This window comes from Malania oleifera, chromosome 11 (assembly GCF_029873635.1).
Source record: "Malania oleifera isolate guangnan ecotype guangnan chromosome 11, ASM2987363v1, whole genome shotgun sequence".
NCBI lineage: Eukaryota > Viridiplantae > Streptophyta > Magnoliopsida > Santalales > Ximeniaceae > Malania > Malania oleifera.
The window spans coordinates 52845545-52858269 of record NC_080427.1 but is presented as its reverse complement, the minus strand read 5'-3'; the positions used below and the strand labels follow the sequence as shown (position 1 = coordinate 52858269).

At 36.1% G+C, this 12725-nt stretch overlaps 1 protein-coding gene across 2 annotated transcripts in view; it reads right to left on the bottom strand.

Moving 5' to 3' along the window:
• LOC131143518 (protein RST1) overlaps window positions 1-6959 on the bottom strand; it is an 86950-nt gene extending 79991 nt beyond the window's left edge. For both annotated transcript variants that reach the window (XM_058091878.1, XM_058091877.1), the window contains exons 1-4: window positions 6451-6959; window positions 6065-6352; window positions 5851-5937; window positions 5393-5672 (exon numbers count right to left, since the gene is read on the bottom strand). In XM_058091878.1, coding sequence (XP_057947861.1) covers window positions 5393-5672; window positions 5851-5937; window positions 6065-6352; window positions 6451-6843 — 1048 coding nt within the window. In that variant the 5' untranslated portion in view covers window positions 6844-6959. The remainder of the gene's footprint in view (window positions 1-5392; window positions 5673-5850; window positions 5938-6064; window positions 6353-6450) is intronic.
• Between the last annotated feature and the right edge of the window lie 5766 nt (window positions 6960-12725).

Sequence of the window (12725 nt, the reverse complement as noted above, 5' to 3'; positions counted from 1 at the left end):
TCAAAGTTCACTTCAAATCCACCAGCATCGCACTTTTTTAAATACAATTTATCCATTATATATTGGGTTTCTAAGTCCTTCCTAGAAATCACCTCCACTAGCTTAGGCAAAATTCCATCTTTGCACTGCAGCTTATTATCCAACCCATCATTCTCAAAAATAGGAACCACCTCCAATCCTTCCAACGAGACAACATGTACATATTATAGGTCTCCAAGAACATCACAGGAATCAAAAAGAGATCCATATTGTTCCCGAATCTCAACGATCTCATCCAACAGCAAACCACCATCACAGTCAAACTCGTTGATTTCATCACTATCGTTATTTAAAAAATCTCCCCATTTATTAGCCTCCTTTCCTTTGCTAACTCATCACTTACTATATTCTTGATCTTAGCAAGTGTATCTTCCACAATGTTCAACTATCCTTCAGAATCTCTCCTTAAGATCTTTGGCCTTATCTCACCAAACCAGAATGCTCTTTTTTTGCTTCATTTAGTTTCTTCACTTCTGCACCCATCTTTGCAGACTTCCTATGAGCATACACCTTAGGACCCTTAGATGTTTCAGAATTAAATCCTGAAACTTCATTTCTGCACCCATCATTGCAGCCTTCCTGTGAGCATACACCTTGGGACCCTTAGATTTGTCAGAATTAAATCCTGAAACGCCAGCTTTCCCATCCAATCAAGCTTCTTTTTTATTAATCCTGCCAACACCAGCCACTACTCCCCCGGTAAAACCAGAATCAACTGCCAATCTGACACTTCAATTATTATCATCATTTCCCTCACAGACTGATTTCAGAACCAAATTAAAATGATCCAGATTACACTCTGAATGTTGATCCATTCTATGCTTAGTTTGGAGAGCTGGAGAAATATCTTGTGTTTTGTTAACATCTTGCTGAATGCACACATCTCCTGTATGTAAATTTTGGCTAGGAAAATGTGCTTGTTCAGAAAAGGGTAGTGCAAGGGGGACCTGAACATCGGTATCCTTGCCCTGGGCCTTTTTAGATACGAGGCCAATCTATGAAAGCCCCCGTTTATAAGTGACTTCTTTTGAATCCAGAGAAAGGCCCACAGCATTCTTGTCAAAACACTGGGCCTGTTCTATTAAATGGCCCAACTTTGATAAAAAAGAAGCACAACCTTTCTCACAAACCTGGCCCAAATCAAGGATGAGTACCAGGCGAACAGGCTTAGACTTCATAGCCTTATCGGCCCCTTTTGCAGCCCTAGCCATTAAGAGGAGAATTTACAAAAAGAAGTAAAAGACTTCTCCCAGCAAAATTCTGGATTAATCCCAAAAAATAAACTAATAAAACAAAAAACTAGAAAAATAAAAATAATATGCAGAGAAGAAGATTCCTCCATTCTCGCTGAACCTTTGAAAACTAACTCCCTTAATGCAACCAAAACCAACACACCATAAAGATGTTAGGTGAGCGATGTGTAAGCTGGATATGGAGAAGGCTTCTGACCACGTCAACTGGAGTTTTCCGCTGTACATTCTTAGAAGAATGGGTTTTGGGGAATATTGATGCAGATGGATCCAGCAGTGTATCTCAACATCATTTTTTTGGTTCTGTTTAATGGCTGCCCTACTGATTTCTTCAGACCGTCTCTTGGTCCAAGGCAAGGGTGACCCCCTTTCCCCTTCTGTTTACCATGGCCATGGAAGTCTGAGTCTTATGATAACAAATGCAAATGAAGGCGGCCTTCTAAAGGGTCTTAACATTGGAAGGAACAATTTCTGCAGATAACGCTATCATCTTTAGTGAGGATGAACCAGAGCAAATTCTTAATCTTAGATGCATCCTACTTGGTTTCGAAGCAGTTCCAAGCTTAAAAGTGAATGCAAAAATGAAGTCATTCCATTGGGGCCTGGCAATCATGGTCTTTTACTTGCAGGTATTCTTCGTTATAAAGTCGGTGCCTTTCCTATCACCTATCTTGGCCTGCCTTTGGGAGCAAAGTTTAAGGACAAGGGTATTTGGGATCTCATTGTTGACATGTTCGAAAAGAAACTCGTTAGTTGGAAAGGGATTTTTTTGTCAAAAGGTGGCAGACTTGCTGTCATTAAAGGTACTCTGTCCAATCTGCCGGTTTACTTCATGCCTTTTTTCCTTATCCCTAGGTGCAGTGTCCAAGAGATTAGAGGGTCTCCAAAGAAGATTTTTTCTTTGGGGGTACACAGGTGAGGTTTTCAAATATCATCTTGTTAAATGAAGTTTTCAAATATCATCATGTCCCATGGACATACCTCAATATCAAAGGGAACCGCGTTAAATTTCTTGTGTCTCATTTAATTTATTATTTGCATTACACCATTGATATATTTGTGGGAATCATTCATATTTTTTCCCAACAAGTGGTTTCAGAGTCGTGTTCTTTGGACTCATTAGGTTTGTGTAAATCATGGATGGTAATGTTGATCGTATGATTAGCTTCAATGGAAGCAATTGGGTAACTTGGAAAACAAAAATGCAAGATCTTTTATTTTTGCAAAGATTTGGATGGACCTATTGAGGGTGATAGCCGAAAGCCTAAAAACACGAGTGATGATGAGTGGAATAGGCTTAATAGAAAAATCGTTGGTGTCATCCGTCAATGGATTGATGATAGTGTTTTTCATCATGTTTCTACCGAAACTTCGGCACATGAATTGTGAAAAAAATTGGAGGGTCTTTATGATAGAAAATCGGCTACAAATAAAGTTTTTCTTTTTTGAAAATTGGTGAACTTGAAATATAAAGATGGTAGTCTCATTACTGAGCATTTGAATGAGATGAAAAATATTATCAATCAACTTGCTACTATGAAAATAGTTTTTGATGATGAGTTGCGGGCCCTAATGCTTCTTAGCTCTTTGCCGGAAAGTTGAGAGACTTTGGTTGTGACAGTAATTCGGCTCAAATGGAATTGTTACTATCAAAATAATGTTTGTTAAAGTTTGATATACATTGTTGACCCACAACCTAACATAAGCTTTTAGGTAAAGTGGTTGTCTAATATGGTATCAAAACTAATTACCAGGTGATCCTGGGTTCTAGTCCTATTTCCCACATTTATTATGTGGCGTTTAAAAAATTGTTGCACTCCCTATAATGGATATTATTTATCATGTGTCTATCTTCAACGAACTATCAAGTTGTACGTGTGGGGGGTTGTTAAAGCTTGATATACATTGTTGGCCCACAACCTAACAGTTTATGCTTTTGGGTAAAGTGGTTGTCAAACAATGTTCATGTTAACCTGAAAAATCACACAAACGCAGCCACGCTCAACTTAACAAAAGAGAACTAAGACATACAATGTCCATGGTGTCTCCATCCATATGTATGGACTAGAAAAGGATAAATCCACAATATATTTCACATACCCCGCTCTACCTTGTGCAAAAAGGAATAAAAATCAATATTGAATAGTTACTCCTTGATTGACGGTACATAGCAGTCAAAAAAATGGTCATCAATAAAGAAAAAGTTATTGCCCACAAAATAAAAAGGAACAACACCAATACAATTAGATTGGCATTGGTCATTAGAGAAAAGAAGGTCAAACCTAAAAAGAAAGATTGTTGCTTCTAGCAGTCCCGCACATTTCGATGAGCCCTCTGCTTACTTTTGATCACTTTATGGCATAAAGAGTTAACCTCTAATGGAACCTCCACAACCATTTTCCTCTCAAGGTGATGTTCTTGGAAGCCACATTACCTAGCCCCAGCCTCCTTCTCTCTTTGTCCTACTCACTACCTCCCAACTTATTCTCCCTAGAGCCAAACCCAAAGAAAGTCACGCACATTCTCTTAACTCACAAGGGTCCTAGCAACACACATAGGCACTTTTAGAAAGCATAGAAAGTAAATAAAAGCATTGAAAAAGGCTACACTAATGAGCGTTGTATGCCCTCAAAAGGATAAATACATCTCCCCCCCCCCCCCCCCGGCCGCCCCTTCAACTTCCTACCGACCATCTCAATCACAGGATCCCATAATGCTACTAAATTGGGGTTGCAACCCAGTAGGAGACCTTGGTAGGAGATTCTCTCACTCCTAGAAGTTTGTGTCCAAAGTTTCTTATCTTTTCTTCTCCCTTACCTATTTCAAAGTGGGGAATGACAGCAAGATTCGATTCCAGAAGGATGTGTGGGTGAGTAAGCAATCTTTGAAGCTAAACAGGCCACTCTTCAGAATGCATCCATCGATGCTTTTCTCTTTCGAGGAGGGCTTTCTTTCTTGATTCCATTTTCTCAAGAGCCTCAATGAAATAAAGGTTAATGAGCTTTCCAACTTACTTACCTCTTTAGACCACTTTTGTTCCAAATTCTCCGATCAACAAGGGAGATAAAAGGGTTTGGGAGGGTGATTCTTCAAGACTGTTTTCCATTAAACCTTTCTTCCTTCATCTCTTGAAATCTCCTTCACCAAGCCTTTCCCCTTGGAGCCACATCATTTGGCAAGCTAAGTTCCTTTCAAGGTTCAGACTTGCACCTAGCCAATGAGGCTGAATAGGATTAGTTCAGATTTTCACCTAGCCAATGACGTTGAATAGGATTAGCACACACGATTTGTTACAGACAGAAGGACCCTTCACGATCCTCAATCTTGACATATACGCAATGTTTCGTGAATCCAATGAAACAAATGCTCACCCCTCCCTTTGTTGCATGATGGCTTCTCATCTCTAGAACGCTTTGTTTTCTGGGTTTGTTGAAACTTGGGTGTCTTTGCGAGGCGAATGATTTCCTTTTGGAGAGATATTCGGTTCAAGCAAGAGTAGGATGGGATGAGTTCTTTGGCATAACGTGATTTTTGCTATTACGTGGACTATATGACTAGAAAGAAATGCAAGAATCTTCCTCCTGTCAAACTCCTTCTCTTTATTTGTTGTGGGATAGGACGGTGTGCTTTGACTCTTGTTGGGCCCATTCCTTTGTATTTTTTCAAGGATGTCGTTGCCCAACTTGATTAGCAATTGGAAGACAGCATTAACGTAATCTTTCATTTTTGCTTTGTTCTCCTTTCTTTTCTTTTCTCTTTTTTATCATTTTGGGGGACTTCTTTCCCTCCCCTTATTATACCCATTTGGACAGCTGTTAATACATTTTTCTTATCTAAAAAAACTAACAAGAAAGAAACGGGGCTAAATTAAGGGCTTCTTTATGGTAGAAGCACCTTTATCAGCTTAGAACATCTCCCAACCAACAACAGTCACAAGAAAATCTAGATTCTTCACATTGACATATAAAGCAAAACACATAATAGCTCAACTGTTTGCACATTGGGACTGTAGGGATTTAAACTTCAAAATGATGAATTCTACTATACTAAAAAGTATTATTCCAACATAAGCAAGTCAGGAATAGAACCATCAAGAAACATACCAGTTTCGGTTTTCCACTTCAAAAGAAAGATAAGAAGTTTTATGATAGAAAGTTGTTCATGTTCTAACTCAGATTGAATGACAGTAACAAACAAGGACTGTACAGCTGATAACATTTTGGGCAAATATGGCAAGCCAAGATCTTTCTGAGCAACCAATAAGCGTTTTGATAGTTCAACAGCAGCCTCCCTCCCATCAGTCTGCCTGCAAAGATCTGTATATGGCGATAGAATAATCTCCAGCAGTTCCATGCCACATCTTTGAGCCTCCTTAATCAGTTCCTAACACAGATGAAATATTAAATGCAATAAACAACTCCTGGCAACAAAAATCAAACTAATAAAGGGTGTGCATATTTGAAGTATTAATTCCAATAACAGCACTTATGAGATGGCACCAATCAAGCAAAAAGTACTCCTATGGCAAAGGTCAAGGCCCACAGAAGTTTCAAATACTTACCGAAGGTTCATTTACTACCACTTGCCTCAAAACTACAATATATGAGTCCACCATATTTTCCTCCAGATAGATAAAATTCCTAAAAACCTGAAATTTTTTTAAAAGTGAAATAATTAGTTCTGAAGTTGCCCACCCTGAAATGGGTTTTATTTCAGCAACAACAACAATAGTCATGACCATCACATTGCAAAAGCAAAACGAAGTTGATACTCACCTCAGCACTCCTGCATGGATAATATCTTGAGCATCCGATTAATAGCTTGAAGATGGGCATTGCGTCCGAAGTAAGAGAACAGCAAAGCGACGCCATTGACGCTATTAAAGTCCTCACAAAAAAAGAAGATGACGACTCTGAAGAAAATGGTATCCTTAAAATCGAAAAATTCAAAAAAGGCCTCAAATATTCACAAACTTCCGTCATTCCGAACCGCTTATTCTCCGTAATAAACAGCAAAACTTGGTGTACTAGCTCGGACTGAACCTCCGGCCGACACGCAAGAACCTGGCCACTCAAGATTCCACATTGCATGAAAATTTCGAATTCCTCAGTAGAAGAATGAGAATTGCGGAATTGAATTTGAACCCACTCAGAACTGTTACCTTAACGAAAGGATGAGTTTCTGTGGAATTGAACCGAAATGCAGAATTGTTGTTTTGAAAGCCAAAGCGAACGAGAAATCCAAGCGCTTTAACGAAGAGCTGGACAAAGCGCGAGTCGGAGCCTTCGAGAGCAGATTGAAGCTCCAATAACCCGCGGGAGATGTCCATTTTAGAATCCGTCACGAGGCGACAGAGCTCGCGAACTGATTGGTCGACGACGGAAGGAGAGGAGGAGAGAAGGCACTGGGAGATGGCTTCTCCTCCGGGATTAGAGTCGGCGTTGAGGTGGGAAGGAGACGACCTGAGCTTCTCGAAAACTGAAATTACTGCCAGCCTCTGAAGTGACGGTTGAGGAACTCGAAGTCTGTCGAGAAGGGAACTGTAGGAGTCCATTGAAGAGAGAGAGAGAGAGAGAGAGAGAGAACTGACAAAGCTGTGAGGAGGGAAAACTCGCAGGCGAAAGCTAGGAGAAGAAATGGCCTTCGGCGATCACAATTTTGCGTTGCAACATTTTATTTTTTATTACGTTACTTTTTTAGGTTTCATTTTTTTGGCATTTGAGAAAAAATTTTATCGATTATTATGTCATATTTATGCGGGTAAAAGACGAAATAGGTCTGTTTTTTTTTAAATAAAAAAAAATTAGAAAATGAAAGCTCAAAAAATTTGTGAAAATTTAAAATTTTGAAAAATATTTATATATTTTGCTTTTTTAATATTATTTTATTTTTAAAATGTCTTAAAATATAATTATAGGCAAAATTATGTAATTATGCATGACTGTAAATTTATAATTTTAAGTAATATACGTATGGATATATTGTGCTATAAGTTTCCAATGTTTTACAAATTTCCATTTTATTTTTAAAAAATTTTAATTATTAAGTTTTGTGTTTGTGTTGATTCAAGTAGGACATTCAAAATTTCATTGAAATTGAAATCAATATTTTAAAAAAATATAAATAAAGTTTTACAGTTAAAATTTTTTGAGGAAAATGCAATTGAGTAAAGCTCTAGCAACTTGAAATGTAATTTATTATATTTCAATATCTTTTAGATAATTTTAAATAAATTAATAAAATATTCTCATAATTAAATTTTGTGATTTTTTTGTAGTAATGAACTTCATTTAAATTCGAGTAAAACCAACATAAATTTATTCAAATCTTCTCTGATGAAAAAAGAGATCTTCTTTTCTCACGTAAATTTCTTTTTCAAATTATTTTTTCAAAATTTTATTCAATGTAAGATTTAATTTTGTTCAAGATGTTCCGAGAATCATCCTCTCACAAGACTTTTGTTAGATCTTCATGAGTTTATTCAAAAACAATTAAAGGTAATATTTCAACCTACATTTAGTGAAGGTTGTTACACTATACTTTGACTCGAGGTGTAAGCGAGCCAAACTTACTCGCAAACCACTTGATCTCAGCTCGATCCATATAACTTGTCTTGACTCATCTAGGGATTCGAGTTCGAACGAACTTGAATGTTGAGTCCAATTCAAGTCTTTATATGCTCAACTCGTGAGTTCACGAGCTTGATTGAGCCTTTAAATAGATAAAATAATAATATTATATTAATATATTATACATTATATTTTTAACTTAAAGGAAAAAAAAAGGAAATAAAGGTAAAGGAAGGGGTATGGTCGTAACTAAGCTGCTATGCTAGATTGCTAGGGATTTACATTTTTAGAGTTCCAAACTTCCAACTCACAAGTCATGAGCTTTGTTCGCCTTTGCTAAGCCGCCCACCACCCACACCCAGCACCATCAGCCACTCACAACGCTCTGAAACCAATGGCCTCCACTCTCTAGTGACAAAGCTGCCTCCACCGACAACGACTCAAGCAACCTTTCATGATTTGTATTTTTTGAAGTGCAATGGTTCATTGTTCAAGTAATAAACAACTTCTTCATTTTCTTCTTCTTCATAATTTCCATTAATTAAAGCGATGGTACATAACAACATTGGAAATTTTTTTCTTAGGAATAAATCCCAAAATCTCTTACCCTTACAATACCTTGAGATCGCAATGAACAAAATTAGACTTAATTAGTGATGCATCTGTGACCTTGATGCATGGATCCATCCACATTGTCAACACATTACAAGATGCAGAGAATTTTTGTGCAAACTTTGTATTTTGTTGTTTTGTTCAATTGGGGTTTAGGCTTTTTATTCTTTATTTCCAATTTAACTTGCTAGATAGCTTCACTTAGTTTGTAAGTTTGTGCATCCTCTATCGTATCCACCAGATTTCTAGTTCTCTCATGCAAATTCAAATTGGCAGCTTGTCTTCTCCACATGCAGTGAGCAATGTAAGTGTTGTAATTGATTTCTTATAGATAAGTAATACTGCCCAATCATTAAGGTCCCTTAAGTCCCCCTATAACAAAATTTCTTTTTGTTCCAATTTGGTTTTGGAATATAAATGTTTTATTGTTTATTCTCTCAAAGCTCTAGACTCACGACCTATATGAAAGTGACAAGGCTAAGTTGGATGCAATCTTCAATAACTTTGCTACATGTATTTGTAGTAATTCAAGAATCCAAATAAAAGTGAGGGAGGTGAATGTTGTTTCTGTTGTGTTTTTGTGGTTCTTATACTTGGTGGAGTGTATAAACAAAGGAAGAAAAATATACGTGAAGTCATTGGTACAATGCAATAGGTATTTGTCAACGAGTAGACCTCATTCATCAACGAATAGAGATACCGAAAGCAGATAAGATTCAGGCATTTAGAAGTTGTCGATGAATAGGCCTAATTCGCCGACGAATGGACTCTAATTGTCGACGAATTGACCTTATTCGTCGACAAATGGGCTCGAGGCTACGAGATAAGGAAATTGACTCTGCACATGGCACAATATGTCTAACCTTCATGTTATGCACTATTTCCTCTCAACAATGACAACTTCTCACATAAGAGTGTATCTCACATGCATTGGAGCATTTGACATACAATGGAGCTAACCATCCCCTATGCTAGCCTAAACCAATGATAGTTAAATATTGTCAATATTTAAATATTATCAAAGACCAAAACTTCAATTATGTCGACATTTGACTACATCAAACATGTATTCAAGCATCTCAGCTACTATGTGCTTCTTTCTTGGCAACATAATAGGTAGATTATCTAAATATGATAAGACAATCGATAACATGTCATCCCTTACTGCTGCCTTGGCATATGATTTAACGGTGCTTTTGAGCATATCAAATAATCAAGGAGATAATATTAACCTTTTACATTTAATAGACTTATATTAATAAAAGGAGTTCTTTTACCCGACTGAGATAAAACTATATAAATGTTGACGATTTTCTTAACACTTCAAAAAATTGTCACAAATTTTCTCCTCACCAAGTCATTTTCCTATTTTCTTTTATTTTTCTTATCATTTCTATTTTCCAGGTCTCTACACTTGAAGAGCTCACTAAAGCTACTAATTATTTAATCATGGAATTTTATATGAAAGATTTAGGAAAGATAAAATATTGTCTTTGCCTACATATTAAACATGTAAATGGCGGTATTAAGGCAATTCTATATGGACAAAGTTCATCATTTGGGATCTCCAATAATGGTGTGATTACTTGATGTTAAAAAGGATCCATTTTAACCTCATAATGAGGGGGAGGAATTACTTGGTCCTGAAGTACCATATTTAAGTGCTATCGACTTTCTAATGTATCTGGCCAATTGTACAAGACCCGACATAAGAAAAGCAAATGATTACAACAACATCATCTAATCATTATGAAATACTAACTATTCATGAAGCTAGTAGAGAATGCGTGTGACTCAGATAATTGATTTCTCATATTCAAGTAAATTGTGATATTCAATCAATCAAGAATATTCTAACAATTTTATATGAAGACAATGTTACATGTATAGCTCAACTGAGAGGAGGATACATAAAGGGTGATAAACAAAAAAATTATTCTATACACATGAACTCCAGAAGAATGGTGATATAGATGTTCAGCAAATCCGATCAAGTGATAATCTAGCAGATTTGTTCGCCAAAGCTTTGCCTACTACAATATTCAAGAAATTAATTTATCTCATCGAAATGATACATCTTAAATATCTTAACAGAAAAAGTTAATATATTGGTGACATCCACAGGGGAGTGTTATGAAAAATGTATATGTCACCCCATCTTTCACCACCTCATCTTCCCCCACTTCGATTTTTCCACCCCAATAAATGTCTTGTTATCCATATTACCCTGTAAAAGGACACCCTACCCCTCACATTTAGAACACACATCTTTGCTTGCTTGTATACACATTGCATGCTTATATACTCTTTTGCATGTTTGAAGTAAGTAGGGTATATAGAAAGAAGATAAGAGATAAAGAGAAGAGAGATATCTTGTACAAGGCCGATTTTGATATTTTGTACAAAGTCGATTCCAAATCACCTTGTAATTTTGCCTATGATAGTGAATTTTTATCCCATCCGCCTATGGAGCAGGCATAGCCAAACCACGTAAACTTTTATCTCATCTCTAGTTAAAACTTGAACTCAGAAAATAAAATAAATAAATAAGAAACGAAGAAAGGAAATTTAAAAAGGGCAAAGCAATAGGGTTTGTCGATGAATCCTTGCTTTCATCGACGAATGTCCTTTTGTGGTTCATTGACGAAGTTCGGGCGTCGTTGACGAAGAGATCCCGAATGACAGGAATTTCAGACTTAAGGTTCGTCGACGAACCTTTCCTTTCGTCGACGAACGTCCTTGTGCAATTCGTCGATGAAGTCACCGTTTCGTCGACAAAGATGACCGGGTCAATGGTCTATAAATAGGTTTGAACTTTACTTTTTTAGTAAGAAACTAAAATTTCTCTCTCTCTCTCTCTACGATATCTCGTCGTTCGTTGCCTGTATCAACGATCGAAAGTTACCACAAGGATCTAGGGGAGTTTCTCTACAAGTCTAGCGGAGTGAATTTTTGAATGGGGTCTTCCAAGCATCACCCCAAAATTGAAGTAATGGTAGAAATGAACTATTTGTCTAGCATTTAATTGATTAAATGGGGTGTATGGGTCTAGGGATGCTTAATAGTTATTATTTTGGAGAAATGTGTTTTTAGGGTTTTGGACTCCATATCGCCATAGGGTGGGCCTTAGGAGCGTTGTAGGAAGTCTCTCAGTAAACAGGTAAGAGGATTAAGTTAAGTCAAGATTTTTATCAAATATGAACTGATTAAACTGTTATATTTATTTATTATGAGTTCAAAGATTATTTTGAAAACCAACCGTCCAACTGGGACTTTACAAATCTAAGATATATGATACAGTATTTTGAATAACATGAACAATGGAAAATCTGATTTATTTTATGTGATTACACGTCAAAGTTGCGTAATTAGGCGTTTAAATTCATGCATTAAATATTATAATTTTAATTAAATGCCTAATTATCTTCAGTATTTTAACATTACGCTCAATTTATAATATTTGGATTTTTATTCAATAATTTATGAATTTTTTGTATTTTATTATTGAAGGGTAATTTATGGACATTAAAGCTGACATTATTTTGTAATCTGGGCATAACTCTCTCATACGAGTTTCGATCGAGATGATTCAAAATGCTGTGGAAAGTCAAGAAATACTCTACAACTTCTGTGTTTTGAGTTTTGAGAGTTACAGGCTGTAGGAAGGTCAAAATCGGACTTGAAAGTGAAGAACTGGTCATGTGTTAGCAAAAGAAAAAAAAACTTAGAGGCCCATGGCTGATGTGACCCGGCCATGTAAGGTGTGTGTGCGGGCAGCCGAAATTTCAAGAAAAAAAAAAAAGGCTTTTGATGGCTTTTGAAAAGTCAACAAAGGGGGCTCTTTAATTTATTATTTCTTTAGGAGAGTAGGCTAGGACTTGCTGGATCTATTTTTATTATTAAAAAGTTAGTTTGATTTTCTTGTTATTTAAATAATGTTAATTAGTTTTAGATTGAATCTTTCTCTCTCTTCTACTCCCTTTCTTTAGTTTATTTGTTGAATAAAAAGTTGTGGTGGAAATTTTATTTTAATTTGAATTATTTAGTTTATATATATATTTTTTTTAAAGTCTCTTGTTGAATCTTTAATATTTGTTTAGGTCATTATTTTGTTTGTTTCTCTTATTTGGAGTCTTTGTTAGCATTTAAATATTTTTTTTGGTATTTTTACATTAAAGTTAGTGTTTTTATTTAGTTAAAGATTTTTTTTATTTGGGTTTATGTTTAAAGTTAGTATTTTTATTTAATAGAATGA